The sequence below is a fragment of the Pristis pectinata genome, chromosome 38 (assembly GCF_009764475.1).
Source record: "Pristis pectinata isolate sPriPec2 chromosome 38, sPriPec2.1.pri, whole genome shotgun sequence".
In the NCBI taxonomy this organism is placed as follows: domain Eukaryota; kingdom Metazoa; phylum Chordata; class Chondrichthyes; order Rhinopristiformes; family Pristidae; genus Pristis; species Pristis pectinata.
The window spans coordinates 3,078,658-3,105,385 of NC_067441.1; the positions used below are offsets into that span (position 1 = coordinate 3,078,658).

General features: G+C 49.5%; 1 protein-coding gene across 9 annotated transcripts in view; it reads left to right on the forward strand.

The window, feature by feature from the left end:
* LOC127587022 (histone acetyltransferase KAT5) overlaps nt 1-26,728 on the forward strand; it is a 57,520-nt gene that overhangs the window by 10,709 nt on the left and 20,083 nt on the right. For 2 of the 9 annotated variants that reach the window (XM_052045148.1, XM_052045141.1), the window contains exons 4-7: nt 208-273; nt 4,298-4,402; nt 18,188-18,283; nt 26,243-26,320. In XM_052045148.1, coding sequence (XP_051901108.1) covers nt 208-273; nt 4,298-4,402; nt 18,188-18,283; nt 26,243-26,320 — 345 coding nt within the window. The remainder of the gene's footprint in view (nt 1-207; nt 274-4,297; nt 4,403-18,187; nt 18,284-26,242; nt 26,321-26,728) is intronic. The other 7 variants (XM_052045149.1, XM_052045144.1, XM_052045143.1 and 4 more) reach the window with 6 other exon arrangements.

Genomic DNA, 26,728 nt, shown 5'->3' on the forward strand with positions numbered 1-26,728 from the left:
TAAATTATTCTTTTCCCCTATCTTTCCCCTGACTATTAATGATTTTTGTACATGGTTGCCGTGTGTGTGTGCGAGCAAGAGAGCAGGGAAGAAAGAAGGAAGGGTGCGTCTTAACAAATCCCCGGCATCTCTTTAAACCCAGTGAGGCAGCCATGTATGTGTTGTTGGACCATGTACACAAGTAATCTGATCTCTATTCCTCCTCAGAAGAAGACACTCGATCTCTCGCTACACCCTTCGACAGCAGGGATTGGGAAAACCATTCCAACACCGGTACAGCATGTTTCTTCATAATATACCCACAAGGCTCTACGTTTTTTGCTGATGTCAATATAATTAATACCAGTCGATGTGGTGCTCATGTTAACTTGCCCACTGCCCAACCCCCCCAGTTAAGAGGGACCTTGCTTGGTTGTTGAAACACTGAGGGCTGGGGTACATGATACCTCCAGCTCTTCCGCCACCCCTCTCCCAGCTCTGCGCTGTGGAGTCTGTACCAGTGCAGCTCAGAGGCCCGGTGAAAATCAAAAGTACTACCCACACTGGAAAACTGAAAGCAGGTCAGGCAGCATCAGCGGAGAGAGAAACGAGAGTTAACGTTCCAAGTTGAAAAGTTTTTCTCTCTGCTGCTTCACCATGTCTTGGCCAACCAGAAAACCCATTGTTTCTCAGTTTCTGCCTCAAGTCATTGGAAGAAAGAGACCCTCATTGCTATTACTGGGTTTGGTTGCTGGTTTATTTACTCAGCAAGGAGGGAGGTGACACAGGTTATGCTCGTGTCCCATTAGGTGCAGAAGGTGTCCTGATCCAGATAAGGAAGGGTTCGGTTGAGTGATTCTCCATAATGGCGGTGTGGAGGGTCCGTTGCATTAAAACGCGAGCCTTCAGGGCCGGCGTCAGGATGCACTTCTTCACGAAGAGGGCGATGGAAATCAGGAACGCCCACCTCTCAAAAAAAAATTGCCTGGGTTTAAAGGAGTCAGTGGGAAACCAAAGAGACGGCAGATGCTGGAAATCTGGAGCAAGACACAATCCGCTGGAGGGACTCGGCGGGTCGCACAGTGTCTGTGGAGGGAGATGGACAGTCGATGTTTCGGGTCAAGACCCTTCATCTGGACTGGAGATAGTATAAGAAAGGTGGGGGGAAGGGGTGGAGCAAGGGCTGGCGAGCGATAGGTGTATCCAGGTGAGGGGGGGGGGGGACAGTGGGAGTGATGTCAGAAGCTGGGAGATGAGACATGGAAGTCACAAAGCACCAAAGGCGCGAACATCGATTTCCCTAACTTCCAGTAACCGCCCCCCTCTGACCCTTTTATTCTCCCTTATCCCACCGGCCCCATCACCCCTTCTCCTTTCCCTCCCCGCCCCCTCGATCTGCCCATCACCCACACCTTTTTCCCTCTGGTTCCTCACCTCACCTTCCCTTTGTTCCATGGTCCACTGTGAGATTTTTTCTTCTTCAGCCCTTGGTCACTTCCACCTATCACCTCCCAGCTTCTTGCATCATTCCCACTCTCCCCCTCCCTCACCTGCCTATCACCCCCCCCCACCCACCACCTCTCCCTCACCTGGATCCACCAATCACCTGCCAGCTCTTGCTCAACCCCTTTCCCCCACCCACCTCTTTATACCAGCTATCTCCCCTCTTTCCAGTCCGGATAAAGGGTCTCGACCCGAAACGTCGACTGTCCATCTCCCTCCACAGATGCTGCCCGACCCGCTGAGTTTCTCCAGCAGATTGTGTGTTGCTCCAGTGGGAAACCGATGTCCTTTATCTTCGATTTGGGAAAGGGGTCACGGATCAGGTGAAGCCGCATGAAGCTGTACGATCAGGGTGACAGTCTTGAAGAGCTGAATGCCACTCGGTGCGTCTGCCCGTTGGGGCGGGGGGCGCTCCCAGGTCGTTTGGCCATCCCTCTCCTCGATGTGCAAGAGTGCGGCATTGGGGAGTGTTTGCTGATACACAGGCCCGTTCCCTGTTTGCACACAACCAGGTGCTTGCACACAAAACGCACTCCAGCAGGGAGCTTGGAAGGTGGATCGAGTGGGAGCCCCCCCCCCCCCCCCCCCCCGATTGATTATTTCACCCCCTACCACCACCTCGGCAGAATGTAGGTCAGTGCATTCACACCCTGCTCCCTTCCCAGGTCCAGTGGGTGTTGATGCTCGTTGAGTGAAGGCAGTGTAGAAAGTGCACGAGCAGGACGCAGGGTCCAGTGAAGTGCAGCGTCTGTCCCAGTATAGGGTGGCCTCTCTACCTGCGATGCCTGCACCCCCTTAAACCTTGTGCCTGACTACCCCAGGAGTTGGGCCGGGAAGGAATCCTGAACCACTGGAGATGCTCTCCCACACGTGAGTCAGGAAGCAGAGGGTTCGAGCCTTCTCCTGATGCCAAGTCCCGGCACCCAGATCGGTACTGCCAGTGTGGCTCTGGGGGAGTGCTACACTGTCGGAGGCGCTGCTTCTCGCTGTGGGCTTCCTCCCTCACGAGGCACACTCAGAAGGTCTACAGTGCTCTTACGATCCTCCTGGTCAATACAGCCCTCAACCAATGTCACAACAAAGAATTAATTGCTGCTGGTGAGATCTCGGTGCTTGGGGATTGGCTACTGTGTTTCCTGCCTTGCATGAACGACCACACTTCATTGGCTGTCAAGTTCTTTGGAATGTCCTGAGTTCCTGAAAGGCGCTATAGAAATGAAAAGCATTTCCTCAGTAGAGTCCTGCTGGGTTTACCCTGCCTGGTGCCCACGTTACCTGCTCACTGAGGGGTAGCTGTCCCTAAATGTGTCTCTTAATAAAAGCATTTGGTTGGCGGTACAGAAATGATCTGCGCCTTTGGCTTTAACCCCTCCCACATTGTCTCGTCGCCAGTTGTATGCAAGTACTTAACGCACTTAAGGGCCATCTGGTGGTCAGAGGCCAATGCTGCGGCAGCCTGCTTGCAACTGTGGCATAGTGTGTCCAATATGACAAGATTTTTAAAGTTGGCAAAGGAAGTGTAAGTCAACTCGTGGACCCAGCCAGAGGGATTCCGTTCCAACCTTAGCATGTCTGCAGCTGAGAGACTGGGGTGAACAAGTGTAGTCTTGCCCAGGCACCGTTGGCTCTTAGAGAATGCCGCACTGCTGGAGGGCCAGGAATGAGGGAGCAGCGGGCTGTCGGAGGGGCTACTTAGGGGGCACCGTGCTGTCAGGAGTGCTGCTGAGAGAGGCAATAGTGAGGGAGAGTTGCTCGGCGGGGTAGACTGACGGAGTCCTGCACTGTTAGTGGTGCCACCTTGTAGATGGGACCTCAGGCCAAGATCTCCCTCTGTTCTCTCAGAGAAGATCCCATAGATGCTATTAGAAGAGAAGGGGAGCTCTCCTGGTGTCCTGGGACCAATATTTATCCCTTCCCCACATCACTGCGAAGCAGGTCGCATGGTCATTTCTTTTTGTTTGCGGGAGGTTGCCGTGCTGGTTCTGGCTTCAGGACGTCCCAGTAGCGGGATGGGTTTGGGGGTGCATGGGCTGTACCTGCTCCCACTGTCAGCCGAGCGAGGAAGTGGATCAGACCACCGTGATCCCAGCCGCTGACACATACAGCTCAGCGCACGTCCGATCCGGGCGGAATAAGGCTCAGCAGCCAGCTGGATGGCTGCCTGCTGCTACCGTGTAGGCTTGGAGCAAGCAAGTCAACTTGCGCAAGGGCTATCCACCTCAGGAATCCACGCCTCCTTATGCACCTGTGGGAGAGATCAGTGCTGGGTCGGGGGGTTGGTGGTGGAAAGCAGTGACATGCCAGCGTGCTTAGTGTTGCCAGGAGCAATTGAGAGGTTACAGGACTCTTCAGGTCGAGAGGATCTTGGATTCTGACAACCCCGTCCACGTTGTGGAGATGAAGTATCGTGATTGCCCTTCCAATAACAATCCAGGTCGGACGTGGTAGAAAATCCCTTCTTGAAGCTCGTAATCAAACTCCAGTTCAGCACCGAGACTATCTTCGGGCGGCTGACTTGCAAGCTCTGTTAGAGTAGCCCGGCTTTCGAGGAGAGTAGGGAAGAGGGAATTCCAGAGCTCGTAGCCTGAGCAGCCGAAGGGGCAGAGCAGCGTCAGAAGTGGGGGAACGTCAGACTGGTGGGGAGCAGGGACGGCTGAGGTCCGGAGGTGCTGGAGGAGAGGTTTCAGTGGCACAGTACGGGCACTGCCCCGGAGGGATTTGAACACAAGGAATGGAATCACAGTCGGGCTGTGGTGGTCGTACTACCGGGATAACCTCTTCTGTCTCTTTCTCCCTCTATGGTGTTATGGAACAGGGCTTGCCCTACTTAGCAACAAGTGCTAGTTTACAAAGGGTCCCTGTCGTGAAGCTACCAGACAGGACCAACAGCATCGAAAACGTCACAAAAAATTTGTTATCCGTGAGTTTCATTTCTATTGTTTGACCAGTTGATTTGAGTGGTTTTTTTGTGGTGCAGTTTAACCCCTTGCTGATTGCATCGCCCACCCCTCCGCACGGTGTTCCTGCAGTGTCACGGACTGTCTCATCGACTCCCGACTCATCTACCGGTGCTTTGGCCTGTCTGTTCAGATGCTACTTGTGCATCTCTCGGTCCTGTGTACCACGGGTGCCTGACCCCTGGCACCTCGCACCCCCGTAATGTGTCACTGGGTTGTCTTTAACTGCGCAGGGGGTTCAGTGGGTAAGGTGCGGTCTCCCTGTCTGTCGGTGCTCCTGCAGCCTCCCCCAACACGGCACACGCGCGCAAGCATGGGGATGCAGACACGCACGCACGGGCGCAGACGTGTGCATACATGGACACGCGCGCATGCACACACACGGACACACACACACACACACACACCCCTCCGCAGTTATGACCCACACACCTGGTGGAGGTGGGTATTGGCGGGACTTCAGGGAACCGAGGTCGTCGACGGTCTCAGGAAGGCAGGATGCGGGGAGGGGAGCATGGAGACCCAGGGGTTGTAGTCCATATTCAGGCGCGCGCACTCCACGCCCTTTGCAGTCACACGTTGAACTCCGCTCTATCGATATGTCGAGCACATGTGGCCGAGGACGGATTTCTACCCTGTGTGCTCAGCACTTTGAGTTGACCCTCTTGTGTTGTCCAACCTGTTGAGCTAATTCCGTTGCACTCTCTGATGCAAGCTCATTCGTACAGTAACCCGGACCAACGTGCTTCCACCCCAGACTCGTGTCATCTTCGGCCAAACACGTGACTCATTCCTCTTCCCAGCACAATGGAAGCTGCCCGTGTAGAGATGTCAGTGGCAGGGGAGGGGGGTTGCTTTAACAGCATGATGTGTTTGCGTAAGTAATTGCTATCATTAATTTAGACAGGCATTTCTAACATAAAGTGGGCACTGTTCCAAGATATACTTGCTAAGTGGAGATGTTTTGTGATATTGCTGTTGCTACGGTCCAGGTTTGCTTTGAATACTTTCTAGCTCAATCAGGTATATAAAGAGTTAATTCATAGTTATACAGCACAGAAACAGACCTTTTGGTGCATTGTGTCTTTGCCAGCAAAGTACCCATCTCTACTCATCCCATTTACCAGTACTTGGTCCACACCTTGGAGATTCAAGTGCTCGTCTGGATAATTCTTGGATGCTGTGTGAGTCTTTGCCTCTGTCACTCACTCAGGCAGAGTGTGCAACCATCCCCTGGGTGGAAAAAGGTCCTCCGTCAGCTCCATCTAAACTTCCTACCCCTTGCCCTCTAGTTTGAGATTCGCTGCTACAGGAAAATGTTTCCTGCTGTCTCACCTCTCTATCCCCCTCGTGAGTTTGTATACAGCCTCCTCCGCGGCAGGTAAAACATGCTCAGTCTCTCCTCGTGACTGAAGGGCTCCATCCCAGCAACATCCTGGTGAATCTCCTCTGCACCCTCTCCAATGCGATCACATCCTTCCTGTCGTGTGAAACCTTTACGTTTCCTCTCGGTATCCACTCAGGACAAATTAACCTCTTGGCTTGTCAAACATTGTCAAATTTCGTAACCGTTCTGAAGTTGGTTTGAAAGCAACCAGGCACACACAGAGTCCCACAGCACAGAAACAGGCCTTTCGGCCCATCATGACCTTTCTTGCCCATCTACACTAATCTCATTTGCCCACATTAGAACTGCGTCCTTCTATTGCCTCGGAGACAGCAGCTGCTGGAACCTGGAGCAAGATGATGGGTCGAGCCCCTTCATCTCGACCTGAAACGTCGATTGTCCATTCCCCCCACAGATGCTGCCTGACCCCCCTGAGTTCCTCCAGCGGTTTGTGTGTTGCTCCTTCTATGCCTCGCCTATTACAGGGTGATAGAGCAAACAGGCCCTTCGGCCCAACCAGTCCATGCCGACCACGGTGCTCACCCAGATAGTCCCAATTTCCTGCTTTTGGCCCATATCCCTCCAAGCCCTGCCCCCTCCATGTACCTATCCAAGTGCTTCTTAAATGGTCCTGTTGTACCTGCCTCACCCACTTCCTCTGGCAGCTCGTTCCATATACTCCCCACCCTCTGCATGGAAAAGTTGCCCCTCAGGTCCCTTATGAATCTTTCCCCTCTCATCCTAAACCTGTGCCCCTAGTTTTGGACTTCCCTACCCTGGGGAAAAGACTGTTACCGTCCACCTTATCTGTGCCTGTCATAATTTTAAACACTTCTATAAGGTCGCCCCTCATTGTCCTACATTCCAAAGAATAGAGACCCAGCCCGGCCAACCTCTCCCTATAACTCAGGCCCTCTGGTCCCGGCAATATCCTCATAAATCTCTGCACTCTTTCCAGTTTAACCACGACTTTCCTATAACAGGGTGACCAAAACTGTACACAGTGCTCCCGAGTGCAGCCTCACCAACGACTTGTACAACTACAATGTAACGTCCCAACTCCTACACTCAGTGCCCTGACTGATGAGGGCCAGCCAGCGTGCTAAATGCCTTTCTCACCACCCTGTCTACTTGTGACACCACTTTCAACGCTATTCAAGTGTCTGTCTAAATGCCTCTTAAATGTAGTGACTGTATCTGATTCTCCCACCTCCTTTGGCAGCGCGTTCCAGATATCAACCCCTCTCTGTGTGGAAAACCTTTCCCTTCAGAGATCCCCTTCAAAACTCCTTCCCCTCAGCTCAAACCTGATAGCCCAACCGCAGGAAAAAAGGTTCTGACTATTCGCCCTATCTATGCCTCTTCTAATTTTATCTACCTCTGTTATTCACCTCGCGGCCTCCTTCGCCCGAGCGAAAACAAGCTCAGTTTGAGTGTATCTGATTAAAGGTTTAATTGTGCCCACTTGCCCTGTTGAGTGAAAGATGTTACCTGCTGAGCACAGGAACATAGAACAGTACAGCACAGGAACAGGCCCTTTGGCCCACAATATCTGCACTGATCATGATGTCAAATTAAACTAAATCTCTTCTGCCTAGAAATGATCCATATCCCTCCATTCCCTGCATGTTCGTGTGTCTATCTAACAGCCTCTTAAATGCCACTGTTGTACCTCCCCCCGCCAGCCCGTTCCAGGCACCCACCACACTGTGTACAAAAAAAAACTTGCCCTGCACATCTTTAAACTTGCCTCCCCCTCAGCTCTAGTAGTTGATGTTTCTACCTTGGGGAAAACGATTCTGACTGCCTATCTATGCCTCTCATAATCTTCTATCAGGCCTCCCTTCAGCCTCCGCCTCTCCAGAGAAAACAACCCAAGTTTGTCCAACCTCTCTTTATAGCTTATACCTTCCAATCCAGGCAGCATCCTGGTGAACTTCTTCTGCACCCTCTCCAAAGTGTACAGAGGAGCTCCAGATGTCTCTCCACTTGCTTTATAAAGCTCTGAATATTCTATCCCTATACAAACCTGTTCATCTTGGCCTTGAGCTCCAGTCGTCCCCAGCGAGGCTGACATCTCAGAGGGAAAAGAGTTCCAGATTTTTGCTTTTCTCCAGATAGATTCACCTCTGTAGGACTTTGAGCCTGGAATGTCCAATGGCAAGTTGATGAGATACTGAGTCACTATTAAGTAGCTTCAGACTGGCTATAAAGGTGAGGAGGGCAGTGGAAGATAGATGGAGCACCTACTTGAGTCACAGAGTAATATAGAAGAAACAGACCCTTCAGCGCAACTGGTCCATGCCGACCAACATGCCCATCTAAGTTAGTCCCATTTGCCCGCCTTTGGCCCATATCCCTCTAAACCTTTCCTATCCATGTACCCGTCCAAGTGTCTCTTAAATTTTATTGTACCTGCCTCAACTACTTCCCCTGGCAGCTTGTTCCACCCTCTGTGTGAAGAAGTTGCCCCTCAGGTCCCTTTTAAATCTTTCCCTCCTCACCTTAGACCTATAGTTTTTGGTTCCCTTTCCCTGGAAAAAAGACTGTACATTCACCTTATCTTTGCCCCTCGTGATTTTATACACCTCTCGGACACCCCTTGGTCTCCTAAACGTTCCAAGGAATAAAATCCTAGCCTGCCCAACCCCTCCCTATAATACGAGTCCTGCTAACTCTCTTGTAAATCTTTGCACTCTTTTCAACTTAAAGATGTCCTTCCTATAACAGGCTGACCAAAACTGTACACAATATTGGAATCATGGAAATTTATGAAATATAAAAAGGCCATTCAGTCCATTGCATCTCCATCCTGGCCCAAAAAGAGCTGTCTATCCCTATCCCACTTCCCAGCCCTCCATCCATAGCCCTGTAGCTACTCATATTTGTCGTGGTTTCCTACAATCCTTCTGGCCATACCTGCTTTCGGGAGAGTCCCTTCAACCCCACCTACCCCACTATAAACTTATTCCCTTTCATCCTCACTCTCCTACCATCCGCCTACACGGTAAATTACGGTAGCCAATTAACCTACCAACCGTCTGAGGTGTGGGAGGTGTGGGAGGAAAGTGGAGCGCCCGGGGGAAACCCACACGGTCACGGAGAACATGCAAATTCCATACAGATAGCACCGGAGGTCAGGATCGAACCCAGGTCAGTGGAGCTAGGAGGCATCAGCTCCATTAGCTGGACCACTGTGCCACTATACGCTCTTGGCCTGCTCATCCAGATGTGTTTAAACGCTGGGATGGGGTTTAGACAGCAAGTTCCTAACTCCCTCACCACGAGAAAGATTTCTCCTTGTCTCTCCTTCCATCCTCCCAGCAATTAACTTGAGCATCCAGTTATCATAGTAGTCGACCTATCTACGAATGAGTTCTTCCTCTTCATAGAACAATACATCACAATACAGGCCCTTCGGCCCACCATGTTGTGCCAACCTTTAAACCTCGCCTAATACTATCTAACCCCTTCCTCCCACATATCAAGAGATTACTAGATAAGCATATGGAGGAATTTAAAATCTCTTGAATTTGACCAATGTACCTGCCTCCACCACTGCCCCAGGCAGCGCATTCCACGCCCCAACCACTCTCTGGGTGAAAAACCTCCCTCTGATATCTCCCTTGAACTTCCCACTCATTACTTTAAAGCCATGCCCTCTTGTATTGAGCATTGGTGCCCTGGGAAAGAGGCGCTGGCTGTCCACTCTATCTATTCCTCTTAATATTTTGTACACCTCTATCATGTCTCCTCTCATCCTCCTCCTCTCCAAAGAGTAAAGCCCTTAGTCTCTCCTCATAATGCATCCTCTCTAAACCAGGCAGCATCCTGGTAAATCTCCTCTGCACCCTCTCCAACACTTCCACATCCTTCCTACAATGTGACGACCAGAACTGCTGGTCTTCCCTCCATCTCTGACATTCACAGTTTCAGTGCCGAGTTAAATCTGTCCACCCTCTGCTCCCGGTTCCAGAGAAAACCACGCCAGCAGAACCAGCCTTTCCCCACAGCTAAAGTTCCCCAACCCACTCAACACAGGAGTCTCTGGAACTCTCTACCCTAGAGGGTTACAGAGGCTGGATCAATGGCTATTTAAAAGGAAGTAGATATCTTTTTTGTTAAGATCAGGGAATTGAGGGCTGTGGGGAACTGCACGGAAGAGAGAGGAGGTGGGGCCGATCAGCCATGGCGTATTGAATGGTGAGGCAGAACTGAGAGCCCACTACTAATTTTCTTGTCTTTGTTCTGATAAACTGGTTTCTGAATCCCTGTGGTACAACATTTCCTGTATTATGATGATCAGAACTTGTGAATTTCCTGTGCAGTTCTAAGCATGACCTGCTCCTCTTATAAGCGGAACCTTGATCGTAAAGGTAAATATATATAATGGACTATACCTCCTTGTGCACCCTATCCACCCGCCCCACTACATGTGGACATGCACTCCAAGGTGCACCTGTTCCTCTACACCATCCGTATTTTTTGTAACTTTCCTTACTTTGACGGTTCTCCCTCACTGCATTACCAGAAACCTTGCTGGGTTTAGTTCCGTCGGCCATTTCTCTGCCCACCTGACCTCTGATAGCTTTCTGCAGACATTCTTCCTTGTTATTCAAGCATGCACCAATTCTTTCTTGGTTGCTTTAAATCATCTGCAAAATGTTTAAAAAAATTCATGTTTGGGGATCTGGTTGTCACCGGTGAAGTCAGTGTTTATTGCCCATCCTTAATTCACCCTGAGAAGTTGGTGGTGAGTCGCTGACTCGCAACGGTTGCAGAGTCCTTCTGGTCATGGTGCCAATGGAAAGGGAGTCCCAGGACTTGGACCAAGTGATGGTGAAGGTACGGAGATACATTTCCAAGTCAGGATGGTGTGTAGCTTGGAGGGCAACTTCCAGGGGGTGGTGGGATCCCCCCATGCTTCTGCTGCCCTTGTCCTTCTAGCTGGTAGAAGTCCCGAGTTTGGAAGGAGCTATGGAAGGGGTCTTGGTGAGTTGGTGCAGTGCATCCTGTAGATGGTACACACTGCTGCTACTGTGACGTGCGGAGGAACCCGCAGGGGGTTGGTGTTCCCCCTGCGCCCTATCCTTGTCTTTCTTGGTGGTGGAGGCTGTAGGTTTGCGAGGTGCTGTCGGAGTAGCTGGGTGAATAACTACAGCGCATTTTGTAGACTGCAGCTACCGTATCGGTAGTCGAAGGAGTGAACCTTCAGGATGGTTGATGGGTGCCAATCGAGCAGGCTGCCTTTCTCCTGATAGGTGTTGAGCTCCTTGAGAGTTGTTAGCCCTGCACTCATCCAGGGTAGTGGAGAGTTTACAATGAATCATATACCACAGAAAGCAAAGGTCCCAGTATGTGAACTTCACTACCAAAAGCCTTTCAGACCTGAAGACACATGCCAACCATTACTCTGCTCCCAGCCTAGTAGCCAGCTTTGGATCTAACTTGCCCCTTTCTCTCGGGTCCCCTGGATTTTAATCTTTGGACCAGTCTGCCGATCCTTGTAAATGACGTCACTTCCATGACCCTCATCAATCCTCTCCCTGATCTCCTCAAGGAATGCCATCTAGGTTAGTCAGACACAACGTTATCCTAATATCCATAGCTGAACCTGCTTAATTAATCCATGTTTCTCAACTTTTTTTCAGTAAGTTGCCCACAAAATGCTGCCAAGCCAGTGATTACTTGTCCTATTCCTTGTTAAGTGGCAGTAAATGTTGCTATAACAGCCAGAGCCTGTGCTATTTCCTCAACATCTGGGGACCCATTTCTTCTGGATCTGGTGATCTATCTGCTTTCAAAAATGCTGAACCCATAATATTTCCTCTCTTGTGTTTATTCCATCGTGTACTGTTAACCTGCAGTAACCATCTCCGACTAGAGAGAGTTTAACTCCCCACTCCATGACCAAGTGTGGTTTATACCATTGTTGGATCCTCCTGTCAACATCCTGGGATAATCCCCAATCTCCCCCCCCCCCCCCCCCCCCCCCCCCCCCCCCCCCCCCCCCCCCCCCCCCCCCCCCGACTCCCTCACCTGCCTATCAGCCCCCCTCTCACCTGGATCCACCTATCACCTGCCAGCTCTTGCTTCACCCCTTCCCCCCCACCTGACTATCTCCCCTCATTCTTTCCAGTCTTGATGAAAGGTCTCGACCCGAAACATCAACTATCCATTTCGCTCCACAGATGCTGCCCGACCTGCTGAGTTCCTCCAGCATTTTGTGTGTTGCTCCAGATCCCAGCATCTGCAGTCTCTCTTGTGTTTACACACTACCTTAACTGCAACAGCCACGTAAATAATGTGAGGTCAAAAGAACGCTAGAGGCTGTTTTTCCCTCTTTGGGTGACTCTGGTCCAGTTTCCCCAAAGCCTCTCCACCATCTACAATGCACGTCAGCGTGATGGAGCGCTCTCCGTTTGATTGAACGGATGATTGAGGGAGCTGGACACCGTACAGGCCCACGACAAAGCAGCTCACTTGATTGGCATACCATTCACTCCCTCCACATCGTGGCTGCAGTGCACATCAGCTACAAAATGCCTGCCTTTACTCTGTGGCCTCTCTTGACATGTCCTTGACATGCCAGAGCTCCCTGCCGCTCTAGTAAGCAGCTTCTTGGGAGCAACAACTGATGGGCATTAAAACTGCTGACCTTCCCAGAGCTGCCCACGTCCCCTCAATGAATAAATGTTGCACTCCCCTTCAAATATAATGTCTACATTGCTCTCTCGATCGTGCAAACAAATGCAAAGTATTTATTCAAGAACTGTCCACATGTATTCGGCCTCTAAGCATGCTCTTTAGTCTTTAATATGGTCTATTCTTCCCTCTCTTTATGTTTGAATAACACCTCATTGGGTTTTGCTCGATTTTCATTGCCAATATTTCCTTAAGATATAGGAGCAGAATTAGGCCATTCGACCCATCGAGTGTGTTCCATCATTCAATCGTGGCTGATATTTTTCAACCCCATTGTCCTGCCTTCTCCCCATAACCCTCCTTACCTATCAAGTACCTATCAATCTCTGCCTTAAATGCCCCCAATGACTTGGCCTCCACAGCCGTCTGTGGCAACAAATTCCACAGATTCACCGCCCTGTGGCTAAAGAGATTCCTCCTCATCTCAGTTCTAAAGGGACGTCTCTTTATTCTGAGGTTGTGCCCTCAGATCCTGGACTCTCCCACTGATGGAAACATCCTCTCCACATCCGCTCTATCCAGGCCTTTCAGTATCCGGTAGCTTTCAGTGGGATCTCGCCTCATCCTTCTGAACTCCATCGAGTACAGGCCCAGAGACGTCAAACACACCTCAAAGGTCAAGCCTTTCATTCTGCTTTGTTTTTCTAATTCCCTTTTTGCTTTCAGCCCCTTTTGCTTTTTATGCCCCTCCGGACTTTCTCCAGTATGAAGCACTTTGTATCTGTCATGGGTTATGGCCCTGTGAGATTGTGGAAAATGCAGATTCTTTGACATTGTCCAACTTGCTCCCAGGGTCACTGATTGTCTGGTCGACCATTCCCAAGGTTTACCCTCTGTCCTCCAATGCCAGATCCTAAACTTGTCCATTTCCACAGCAGACTCTGAATCAAACTAACCCCAGCTCTGGATTCAATCAATGTATTAAAAAACATATAAACTTAATAATGCCATGTAATTTCCCCCCAGAAATGAAATATGCCAATTGACTTTATTAAAGGAGCTTAATTAATAAATATTATCTTACTGCAGTTTTGTATGTCTTGTCCACAACTCAGCTGCAGTTGTTTGGAGTCATACATCACGGACACAGGCCCTTTAGCCCAACTGGTCCATGTCGACCAAGATGCTCATCCAAGCTCGTCCCATTTGCCAGCATTTGGCCCATATCCCTCTAAAGCTTTCCTAATCATGTACCTATCCAAGTACCTTTTAAATGTCGTTAATGTACCTGCCTGAACCACTTCCTCTGGCAGCTCGTTTCATATACTGACCACCCTCTGGGTGAAAAAGTTGCCCCTCAGATTCCTATTAAATCTCTCCCCTCTCACCTCAAACCTGTGCCCTCTAGTTCTTGATTCCCCAACCCTGGGAAAAAGACTGTGGACATTCACCCTCTCCATGCCTCCCTCATTCCACATTTCACTAAGTCTTAGTCATAAGCTCTTTTTTTATGCCTTATCTTTGTTCACAATTCACCTTGGCATTCAAGCGGGATCTTGACTGACTGTCTCACCCATTTGTGGGAACATATTTCCTCAGAGCCTTTTCATCTCCTCCTTGACTACCTCCCATTAGCTCTAACACTGATCAGGTAACTATTTCCAGTCCAATCTTCTACAATCACATCTCATCTTAGTAAAATTGGCTTTTCCCCAATTGCGATGTTCTGCTCCTGGTCCATCTTTGCCCTTTTCCATTACAATGCTAATTGTAACTAATTTACGATCACTACTATCGAAAATGCTCCCCAACCGACCAGGTTCATTCCCTAAACTTAAATCCAGTTCTGACCTTGAACATCACCCTCTTGGTTGTCTTCATGACCAGCTTAAAAAAAAGATCTGGATGGATTTTTTAGGGTTCTGGATCCTCAGTACCTTTTGCCCTGATCCTATCTTAGTTGTTGTTAAGAGAGTTGAAGTTCCCCATTTTTATTGCCTGCTGATTCAGAAGTTCTTAGGAGCTTGCCTGCTCGTTCGCTTCCATCTTCCACCAACAGTGTCCCATTATTATGATCCCAGCAGTGTAACCTCACAAGTCCCCCTCCTCTCAGCCTCCCGTGCAATCTTCCCTGCAAGTCAGCCCTTCAAGGTTTCAGCAATGGTACAATACCTTTTGCATAAAGAAAGAAAATCAGAAAAAGTTTGCAGTGCTAGAAATCTGAAATAAAACCAAAAATGCTGGAGACACTCAGCAGGTCAGGCAGCACCTGTGGAAAGAGGAACAAGGGTTGATGTTTCAGGTGGATTACCCCTCCTCAGGTTTGATATCTTGTTGTCCAGTTCCCCTGAGCTCATTTCCCTTAAAACGTAGACCCACTGCTGAGGACATACCATCAGATTCCCTTTTAGTTTTAGGCTGTGATTCCTCTGTCTTCCAAACCCATTTCCTGCCTCCAGATTTGTTGCTCTTCCTTCCGCAGGACACCTCAAATTCCACTTCACTCCACCGCCAGTTTCATTTAACCCCTCCCGAGAATCCCGAGAAAATCTTCTCACAACTATATCGCTGTTTCGGGTTGGAACCCATACGGCCTGTACAGGTCCGACCTCCTCGCCCGTCCCTTTACCCTCCAGCTGCGCGTTCATCGACATTGCTTTCCTATTTTCTTTTGATCTTGGCAACTGAATAACCCAGAGGGTGCTACCTTTTGAGTTCTTGCTTGTTAAAATCTCCCGGAAGGAGCTCATCGCTCTTTCTGCTGATCGTCTCCGGTACTGGCCTCCGTCAGTTCTCCTGCCTCCCCCTCAGTCACTGACGCAAGTGAGGAGGCTTACTGTGTCTGCAGGCACCCCTGTTGTTGGAGGACTTTGTGTGTTAGACCTACACCCTGAATCTGGCCCAGTCGCCCTCTTAATTATGCCTCAGCTCAGGACAGCAGACAGAGAAAATCTCTTGTACAGCAGTGGTGAGCTTCTCGCACAAGTTCAAGCCCTGTTACAGTGTACACTGGGGAACACTTCGAGTAAGAGCTCAAAGGTACCTCAATGACCCCAAAAAAACTTCCAGAAATTTATAGTATTTGCGTTACAGTAATTACATGCGGATTTCACAATTCAATCCGTAACACACTTTCCTTTGTAGTACTTGATTTTAGTTTTATCTCTGCAGGAGTTGCCTCTAACTGCCTGACAAATGGGACTTTGCCAGACAGCCATTTCCCCCTTTCTCCCTGCCACTGGGTGCTCTAATTTATGGTCCCATCCTTCTGTCGTGACCTATGATCGGCCGTCCTGCACTTAAGCTACTTTCCACCTCCCTTTGAATATCTCTGCTCCAGCTAGCTATGCCTTACAGTCTAAACGCTTCCCTGACCTAACTGACCCTCCTGCTCTTCTAACGTCACCGTTGAGCTACCTCCACTATTGCAACACACAAAATGAACAGTCAACGTTTTGGGTTGAGACTGCAGTCCAGATGAAGGGTCTTGACCCGAAATGTCGACTGTCTATTTCCCTCTGTAGATGCTGCCCGACCCACCAGGTTCCTCCAGCGCTGTGTATGTGGTTCCTGATTCCAGCGTCTGTTGTCTCTTGTGCCTCTACTATCTAATGTTGCCGACACTTTAAGCTGACCATACTACAAACTTATAATTCCCAGATAACATTTCCTTAAAATTCCCGGACGTTCCTCCTTCACCCGTCATTGTCTCTTTCCTAACCCCACAATTCCCCTGCTCTCTCTCCGGTGCTCGACGGGCCGAGCCACACTCCCGGGTTGTGGACGGGACTCTGCCTTTGCTTCCCCAGGGCAAGCCTCGCCCTCGCTCGCATTCGGACCCAAACCTTCCAAAGAGAGCGTACAGAGCAGATTCACGAGGATGTTGCCAAGAGAATTTGAGTGGTGAAAGGTTGGACGAGCTGGGGTTGTTATCACAAGAACAGAGGTGGCTGAGGGTAGAGAGAATTATCAGGGTCCCAGAAAGAGATCAAAGAACGATTTCTCTTAGCAGAGGGGTGAAAACTGAAAACGTTATGGGGATCTGGAATTCGTTGCTGGAAAGGGTGGCAGAGTCGGAGACTCTCATCGTATTTAGCAAGTGCTTGGACGCGTACATGAAGGGCTGTGACTGAGAGGGATATGGGCCAAACGTGGGCAAATGGGACTGGCTTAGGTGGGTATGGATGGGTTGGCCTGAAGGGCCTGTTTCCGTGCTGTATTACTCTGTGGCTCTGGACCCATTGCTAGTAGGTGGGAATTAAGCTGTGTAATGTTTTCCAATCAGCACAGACAGGATGTGCCACGTGCCCTCTTTGTGGATGGTAAATCTTCTGCAATTCCATGGAAAATCTGTATTCTAAACCTCCTGAAACAAACTGTGGTGCTGGATTCCACGGTCTCCGTTAAGGCTGGGAAGGCGTTTGACCGGAATTGGTACCCAACTCCTCTCCATTTCAGTTCCCTGCGAGCCAGCAGCGGGAGAGGCAAGGAAGGGGAACCCTTCCCGCCGCAGAATCGCAAGCGATGAACCCGGTCCTGTTCATTCCGGGAGTGCGGTGGGAGGCTCAGGGGTTGCGGGTTTCTGTGGGTGGGCACGGATCCAGGGCTGGATAGGTGGGTGGGTAGCTTGTTCCGGATTTGGGATCCCCACCATTTCCAAAGCGCTTCAACCTAGGCAGCGTTAGAACAGTCAACCCAGTGGGCACTGCGCCCGCTTAGCTTGTCTGGATGTTCTGAGTTTGCAAGCATCTTGGACAGAAAGGGTTAATCAAGAGTCTTGTGTGATACTTACTGGCCTTCTGTTGAGGGGGAGGGTGCAGGTGCTATCTCACTGCCACCCCCTGCTCCCCACTCCCCCCCCCTCCCCTCGTCAAGCCTGGACCCTGGAAAGCAGAGGGGAACGGTCCCACCCTTCGCTCTCACTGCCCTCCCAACTCCCCACGGGGCCGCGAGGTGATGCTGCAGCTCTACAGAACTCTGGTCAGACCACACTTGGAGTATTGTGTTCGGTTCTGGTCGTCTCATTATAGGAAGGATGTGGAAGCTTTAGAGAGGGTGCAGAGGAGATTTACCAGGATGCTGCCTGGATTGGAGAGCATGTCTTATGAGGATAGGTTGAGCGAGCTCGGGCTTTTCTCTTTGGAGAGGAGGAGGATGAGAGGTGACTTGGTAGAGGTGCACAAGAGGCATAGATCGAGTGGACAGTCAGAGACTTTTTCCCAGGGCGACAATGGCTAACATGAGGGGAGACAATTTTAAGGTGATTGGAGGAAGGTATAAGGGGGATGTCAGGGGTAAGTTTTTTTACACAGAGAGTGGTGGGTGTGTGGAACGCACTGCCGGCAGAGGTGGTGGGGGCAGATACATTAGAGACATTTAAGAGACTCTTAGATAGACACATGAATGATAGAGAAATGGAGGGCTATGGGGGAGGGAAGGGTTAGATAGATCTTAGAGCAAGCACAACAAATATCGGCACAACATTGTGGGCCGAAGGGCCTGTACTGTGCTGTAATATTCTATGTTCTATACTCAACCCCTGCTGTGTACCCCCTCGCCCTCCTGACAGTCTTACTTGGAGAATGCAGCCAGGGACCACGAGGTAACGTGAAGCATCTCTGCAGGGGGGACCGGAGGAAGTTGCATGGGGCTTGCATTGTGAAGTGCGGGTTCGACTGGTGCCTCCTGACTGACAAATGTTGCATTTCCCTTGCAGAAAAGGAAGTTGGAAGCCGTTTCCCTTGCGACCCAGTGCTCTCCGGCAACCCCTGTTGCGGCTGCCCCAGAGATCCCAACGCCCGTGTATGCACAGGTGAGTTCCAGGGTTCGGGGGGCCTGTGGGGTGTGGGGTGCTGGTTCATGCACAACAACCTCTCACAAACATTCATTTGGCTCTCACAGATTATAGCTTTCACCCTCTACTCAGTGCTTCTGCTCCTCTTGAACACTCCCCTCCCCACCTCCCCGCTCCTTTTGCCCTCTCCAGCTTCCCCTTTTAAACCCCACAATCTCCCCTCCTTCTGCCTGCAGAGCCTCTCGTGCGTTCCCCATGCTTTCACTGCCTTTGTCCTTGCAGCTGGTATAAGGTGGTGGGTTTGGAAGGTCCTGTCCTGCTGTCATTTACAAAGGAACGGGTTCGACTGTCCTCTGCTTTATTAAGCCACGTTGACCAAGTACACAGTTGCCTTAAGTGGCACATATAATGGCTTTAAAAACGTTCTTTGCAGCTTTCCCCTTATCCTTGAATAACTTCAATCACTACTCCCTCTATTTACATAGACAGCTCGACCTCATCCTTGACGGTGAGGAGGTTTTGATTTAGTTCCTGAATCGCATCTCTCCCAACTGCGTTCAGTCCCGACAGTATCCCCTTCCACTGATTTCTCATTTGCCTCGGTGTGTTCCCACACTCTCTCCGTCCATTCAGTCCAAGGCAGCTGCCCCTGCCCCTTACCAATCCACTCTGCCAACCTTGCTTCCTCCTTTTATCCTCCCCTAATTTGTAGTAACTAGTAAATGATGTAAATAAGATGCAGAGACTAATACCACATCCCATAGTCTCACTGCAAACCTGACGTCAAGGAATATACAGAACCCTTGTCTTAAATGTGAACCCATTGGTAGATGATTGTTGTCACATGTAGTGAGATACAGTAAAAAGTGCCATTCAGAAAGTTCTATGGATTGGAAACGTTTACAGGGATACAGGCCAAATGCAGGCAAATGGGACTAGCTCAGGAAGGCACCTTGGTCAGCATGGGCAAATTGGGCCGAAGGGCCTGTTTCCGTGCTGTATAGCTCTGTGACTCTGTGAGAAGTTTTGGTCTCCTAGCTTAAGAGAGAATATACTTGGTAGTTGGTTTATTATTGTCACATGTACCAAGGCACAGTGAAAAACTGTTTTGCATGCCATCCACACAGATCATTTCATCACATCAGTACATCGAGGTAGTATGAGGGGAAAACAATGACAGAATGTAGAACGGTGTTCAATTTTTGTCGCCTCATTATAGGAAGGATGTGGAAGCTTTAGAGAGGGTGCAGAGGAGATTTAACAGGATGCTGCCAGGATTGGAGAGCATGTCTTATGAGGATAGGTTGAGTGAGCTAGGGCTTTTCTCTTTGGAGAAAAGGAGGATGAGAGGTGAGTTGATAGAGGTGCACAAGATGATAAGAGGCAAAGATCGAGTGGACAGTCAGAGACTTTTTCCCAGGGCGACAATGGCTAACACGAGGGGACACAATTTTAAGGTGATCGGAGGAAGGTATAAGGGGGATGTCAGGGGTAAGTTTTTTACACAGAGAGTGGTGGGTGCGTGGAACGTACTGCCGGCAGAGGTTGTGAGGGCAGATACATTAGGGACATTTAAGAGACTCTTAGATAGACACATGAATATTAGAAAAATAGGGGGATATGTGGGAGGGAAGGGTTAGATAGATCTTAGAGCAGGATAAAATGTCAGCACAACAGTGGGCTGAAGGGCCTCTACTGTGCTGTAGTGTTCTATGTTCTAGAATATACTGTTCCAGTTACAGAGAAAGTGCAGTGCAGGCAGACAATAAGGTGCAAGGGCCACAACCAAGTAGATTGGGAGATCAGGAGTTCCATCTTTTAGCGTATGAGAGGTCCGTTCAAGAGTCTGATAACAGCGGGATAGAAACTGTCCTTGAGCCTGGTGGTGCGTGCTCTCAAGCTTTTGTATCTTCTGTCTGACGGGAGAGGGTTGAAGAGGGAATGAACAGGGTGGGAAGGGCCTTTGATGACGTAGGCTGCTCTCCCGAGGCAGCAGGGAGTGTAGATGGAGCCCAGGGAGGGGAGTCTGGTTTGTGTGATGGACTGGTGGTGATGAGACACCCTCTTGAACTTCTACAGTCCTTCTGGTGAAGGCACTCCCACAGTGCTGTTGGGGAAGGAGTTCCAGGACTTTGAAGGTCTTTCCAAATCAAGATGATGTGCACCTTCGAAGGATCCTTGGTGTTGCCCTGCACCCGCTGCCCTTGTCCTTGCTGGTGGTGTAGGCCACAGATTTGGGAGTTGCTGTCAGTGGCCCGGGTGTCTAACTGCAGTGCATTTTCAGATCTCCAACATCTGCCTTTCTTAGATTTGCAGTTGCGGTTGAAATCACTGGGCATTCACAAAACCTGTCCAACAGCAGGGCGTTTGTTTGCAGAAGTGGAGGACATTGCCAAAGGTGTATTCCTTCGGGATATTTCTCAAACCTTTCTGGGATTTGAATAATGAAAGGACACTGTCTTAGTAACTTCATATGTCAAGGTCGAGTTTATTGTCAGACGCACAAGTCCATGTGTGCACAGGTGCAATGAAAAACTTACTTGCAGCAGCATCACAGGCACAGAGCATCAGATAAGCAGCATTCAGAAGAAAAACATAAATTAAACATAAACTATACACAATTTTTACAAGAACATAATTAGAATGAAAAATAAAGTTCATTTTAGTGCAAAGCAGTCACCGTATTGCTAAGCTGTACTGATTAGGGTTGTGCCGGTTGGTTCAAGAACCGAATGGTTGAAGGGAAGTAGCTGCTCCTGAACCTGGTGGTGTGGGGACTTCAGGCTTCTGTACCTCCTGCCCGATGGGAGCTGTGAGAAGATGGCACGGCCCGGATGGTGGGGATCTTTGATGAAGGATGTTGCCTTCTTGCGTTAAAGACCTTATGGAAATACGGAAATGAAAATAGGAATTGCTGGAGATAATCAGCAGGTCAGACAGCATCTGTGGATAGAGAAGCAGTTGTTTCGGGTTGAAGGTCAAATATCAGAACTGGGAAAGAGAAAAAAGTGTTAGACCTAAATTGCAGAGAAGGTGGGATTGGGATAGGGTTGCTGTGGGGGATAAACTGTAGATGAAGTCATCTGGTTGACAGGTTAATGAGGACAATTAAAAAGATAACACAAACAAAGGAACATAAATCAGCAAAATGCAGAGCTGTTGGAAACGCTGGAAACACTCAGCCGGTCAGGCAGCATCCAGAGAAATATAATTAACATTTCAGGGTTAAGGTGGAAATAACATCTTGGACAGTAAAGTTTTTTTCTGGAGCTCCTTAACAACATGAAATGGCAATTTCAACTGGTAGATTGGTTTATTATTGTCACAAGTACCCAGGTACAGTGAAAAACTTCGCATGCCCTCCATACAGATCATTCCATCACATCAGTACATTGAGGTAGTACAAGGGAAAACAATAATAGAATGCAGATTAAAGTGTTACAGTGCAGGCAGACAATAAGGTGCAAGGCCATAACAAGGTAAGATTGTGAGGTCAAGAATCCATCATCATATAAGAGGTCTATTCAATAGTCTTATAACAGTGGGATAGAAGCTGTTCTTAAGCCTGGTGGTACAGTGTGGTAACTGTATGTTGTCGATCACAGAGAAATTACTTCAGCAAGTGGGAAGTGTTCCAAAACTGCTTTTGAATTGGATTAAATTACCTGGGTGTAACTCACCAGCAGTTATTGGTCTGATGTTAAGTCAGTTATGAGTAGTTAATTATTTGCTTTTGCTGGGAGTAGTCTGAATGAATTAGCTTTTAATAATCTGACCACTATCTAAGACAAACCAGACTCTCCCTGGTCTTGAGATCGACCGAAAGCTGAAGGAGAATCTGCGTGAGATGCTCTGTGTAAGGTTGTACCGGGACACTGTGTGACTGGTGGTGAGTGAGGCAAAGACCACATGGCAAAGCATGGTGAATTTGAACTAAAGAACGACACGGTTACTTGACTACATGTCGTAGAACATAGAACAGTACAGCACAAGAACAGGCCCTTCAGCCCATAATAATGTGTCAAACTAATGGAGCTAATATGCCTAATTAAACTAATGGCTTCTGCCTACACAAGGTCCATCTCCCTCCATTCTCTGAATATCCATGTGCCCATCTAAGAGCCTCTTAAACACCTCCATCATATCTGCCTCCACCCCCACCCCTGGCAGCACATTCCAGGCAACCATCACTCTCTGTGTAAAATAATCTGCCCCGCACACCTCCTTTGAATTCCACCCCCCCCCCCCCCCCCCCGCCCCCTCACCATAAATGCATTTCCACTAGAATTAGACATTTCGAGCCTGGGAGAAAGATGCTGGCTGTCTACTCTATCTATGCCTCTCAATTTTATAAACCTATCAGGTCTCCCCTCAGCCTCTGCAGCTCCATAGGAAGTGACCCAAGTTTGTCCAACCTCTCCTTATGCCACATGCCCTCTAATCCAGGCAGCATCCTGGTGAACCTCTTCTGCACCCTCTCCAAAGCCTCCACGTCCTTCCCATAATGGGGCAACCAGAATTGAATGCAGTATCCCAGATGTGACCTAACCAGAGTTTTATAAAGCTGAAACATAACTTCTTGACTTTTGAACTCAAAGCCTCATCTAATAAAGGCAAGCAAACCTTCTTTATCACACCATCAACTTGTGCAGCCACTTTCAGGGAGCTATGGACTTGGACTCCAAGATCCCTCTGCACATCAGCTCAAATGTAAAGGGTCCTGCGTTAACTGTGTACTTTACATTTGATCTCCCAAAGTGCAACACCTCACACTTGGCCAGATTAAACTCCATCTGCCATTTCTCTGCCCAGATCTGCAACTGATCTTTGGCAATCTTCTACACTATCCACAACATCATGAAAAGGTTAATGTAGCTAGGAGAGAGAGAGAGAACTAATTAAAACATTAAGGCACTGACTAAGAAACTGATTTTGAAACAGTCAGAACATAAAGACAAATTAGTTAGAAGTAAGAAACTACAAAGATTTTACACAGGAACAGTTAAGGGCTGAGCCACAAAAAAACTGCTGGAGGAACTCAGCGGGTCGAGCAGCACCTGTGGGCAGGAGGGAGGAGTTATCGACGTTTTGTGTCGAAACCCCACACCCAGACTGAGTGTGGGGAGGGGAGATAGCCGGTATAAAGAGGTGAGAGGGTAGGGTGGGGCGAGGCAGGGGCTGGGAGGTGATGGGTGGAATCAGGTGAGGTGTGGGATGATGCCGGGAGGTTAGAGATGGGGGCGGGTGGGTGATACGTGGAAACAGATGGGGGAAAACAAATGGGGGGATGGAGGGGGGAAGGAGGGAGAAGGTGCAGACAGAGGCTAAAGAATGAGTGTGTGGAAACATGGTCCAACAAAATGACGAGGTCAGGACACAGTATACAACACTGACTGACACACACATTTATAGATGTTATCCATAAGATATAGGAACAAAATTAGGCCACTCGGACCATCGAGTCTGCTCTGCCATTCAATCATGGCTTTTTTTTAAACCCATTCTCCTGCCTTCTCCCTGTAACCCTTCATCCCCTTACCAATCAAGTATCAACCTCTGCCACAAATACACCCAATGACTTGGCCTCCACAGCCGTCTGTGGCCACGAATTCCACACATTCACTGCCCTCTGGCTGAAGAAATTCCTCCTCATCTCAGTTCTAAAGGGACGTCCCTTTATCCTGAGGCTGTGCGCTCGGATCCCAGACTCCCCCACTGATGGAAACATCCTCTCCATGTCCGCTCTATCCAGGCCTTTCAGTATCCGGTAGGTTTCAATGAGAAGCCCCCCTCATCCTTCTGAACTCAGAATCAGTCACTGACTTGTATGTTGTGAAATGTGTTGTTTTGCGGCAGTAGTACAGTGCAAGGATATAAAATTACTATAAATTAGAAAATAAATAAATAGGGCAAAAGAAAGTAATAACGAGATAGTGTTCATGGGTTCGTGGACTGTTCAGAAATCTGAAGGTGGAGGGGAAGAAGCTGTTCCTGAATTGTTGAGTGTAGGTCTTCAGGCTCCTGTACCTCCTCCCGATGGTAGTAATGAGAAGAGGGCATGTCCCGGGTGGTGAGGGTCCTTAGTGATGGATGCCGCCTTCTTGAGGCGCTGCCTCTTGAAGATGTCCTGGATGGTGGGGAGGGTTGTGCCCGTGATGGAGCTGGCTGAGTCTACAACCCTCTGCAGCCTCTTGCGATCCTGTGCACTGGAGCCTCCGTACCAGGCTGTGATGCAACCAGTCGGAACGCTCTCCACCGTACATCTGTAGAAATCTGTAAGGAGTCTTTGGTGACATACTGAATCTCCTCAAACTCCTAACGAAGTAGAGCATTTGAAATATCTGAAGTTGTAGATGTCCAAAGAGAAGGGCTGTGGAATTTCCTTCAGCATACAGATGGTTAAATGGAACAATAAAACCCAGAGGGAATGTACAGAAAGGACAGTTAGAAATTTAACAAGGAAGAATTGTGGCTCTATGTCACATTGAAAAGCAGCTCCAAACGTGAGGGACAATATAAGTTAATAAACTGGGATCTCGTGGATCTACTGAAGACAATGTTCAAAAGAACTAGCAGTGGAGGCCTTTGTGAGGAGATAACACTGTAGACACAACGAATGGACAGTTTATTTTGTAATCAAAATGCCAGATGACAAATCAGGCAGCTGATCAGGTACAGTGAGGATGAAGAGCAATCAGGGCTGCGATCAGGAGAGTCAGTCTGGAAAGTCCGATCAGCTCAGACTGACTGTCCGGGGAATGTCGGCACACGGTGTCTACCCACTAATGGGGATTTATGTGGAGCAGTTTAGGTGATCTGAGAGTAGTTTAAGTGATTTGTAATAGCATTAAAAGCACTGATAGTATTTGTAGAAAGTATAACATGCAATCTTTGTAAAGCTACTTAGCTAAAGTCTGTCTTGTAGATCGCTGTCAAACTCTGAAAGGGCAAAAGGATTGGAAACACTGTGGGTTCTGTCTCTCATTCACAGGTCTGTGTCTCACTCAATAACTCCCTCGAGGACAATTGGTCAGTCATGGAATTAAAATTCTTCATGGGTGTATCCCGTTGAAAGAATTTATATTTCTCATGTTTCTTCACATGATAGAACGAGGCCATTCAGCCCATTGAGTTGGCCTAGCAGCGCAGCAGGTAGAGTTGCTGCCTCATGGCTCCAGAGACCTGGGTTCGATCCTGACCTCCGGCGCTGCATGTGTGTGTGGAGTTTGCACATTCTCCCTGTGACCCTGTGGGTTTCCCCCGGGTGCTCCGGTTTCCTCCCACATCCCAACGATGTGTGGGGTCGGTGGGTTAATTGTCCACTGTAAATTACCCCCCTAGCGTGTGGGTGAGGGGTAGAATCTGGGGGGAGTTGATAGGAAACTGGAGGGAATAGAATGGTGTTAGTGTCACTGTGTGGTTGATGGTTGGCACAGACTTGATGGGCTGAAGGGCCTGTACTGTGCTCTGTGGTAGCTTTCAGTGCAATCCCATCCGTCCCATTCCTCCACTTCTTCCCCTGTCACCAAGTCTCCCCACACTAACAGCAATTCTGCCCTGTTTCTCTTGCCACTCCCCACACAATAGGGGTCAATTTACAGCAGCCAAGTAACCCACCGACCCTGCACATCGTTGGGATGTGGGAGGGAACCGGAGCACCCGGGGGAAACACACACACACACACACACACACACACACACACACACACACACAGTTGAAGTACCCAGCGTAGGAGGGGGCCGTTCAGCCCATCATTCTTGGGCTGGCTCTTTGAAAGTGCTCCCCAGTCAGTCCCACTCCCCTTTGCTCCCTCCCTGCAGCCCTACAAGAATTTCCCTTAAAACTTCCCACAATTGCCCTGTGCCAGTGACGTTGGACCAAGGCGTGTCTCCTGCTGCGTGTTGTTTGAGCGCTCTCTGACGGTAAGACTGAAAGGGCTGGGTCCCGTCTGACGTAAGTTTGTTCCTTTTCCTCCAGCAGAATGGTTCAGCAAGGAGACCGGTTCCAGTGGGGGCGGGGAGGAAGAGGAAGGCCAACTGCCTGGGGACCGACGAGGTAAGTTATCCCTTTGCCTTTTCCCACAGGGTGTCCTCCTATCCCTCATGTCACTGTGCCCACACCCAAGACAAGCTAGTAGCTGTGTGATGTCAATGCCAAGGTAGGAGTGGTGAGGGAGCAAGCGCCGCGCTGCGGGAGGGGCGGTGAGGGAGCGCTGCGCTGCGGGAGGGCTGCTGAGGAGGGAATGCCGTGCTGTGGGAGGGCTGCTGAGGAGGGAGTGCCGCGCTGCGGGAGGGCTGCTGAGGAGGGAGCGCCGTGCTGTGGGAGGGGCGGTGAGGGAGTGCCGCGCTGTGGGAGGGGCAGTGAGGGAGCACCGCGTTGTGGGAGGGGCTGTGAGGAGGGAGTGCCATGCTGTGGGGGCTGGTGGGGGGATGGGAGGTGGTGGTGAGAGAGCGTCATGCTGTG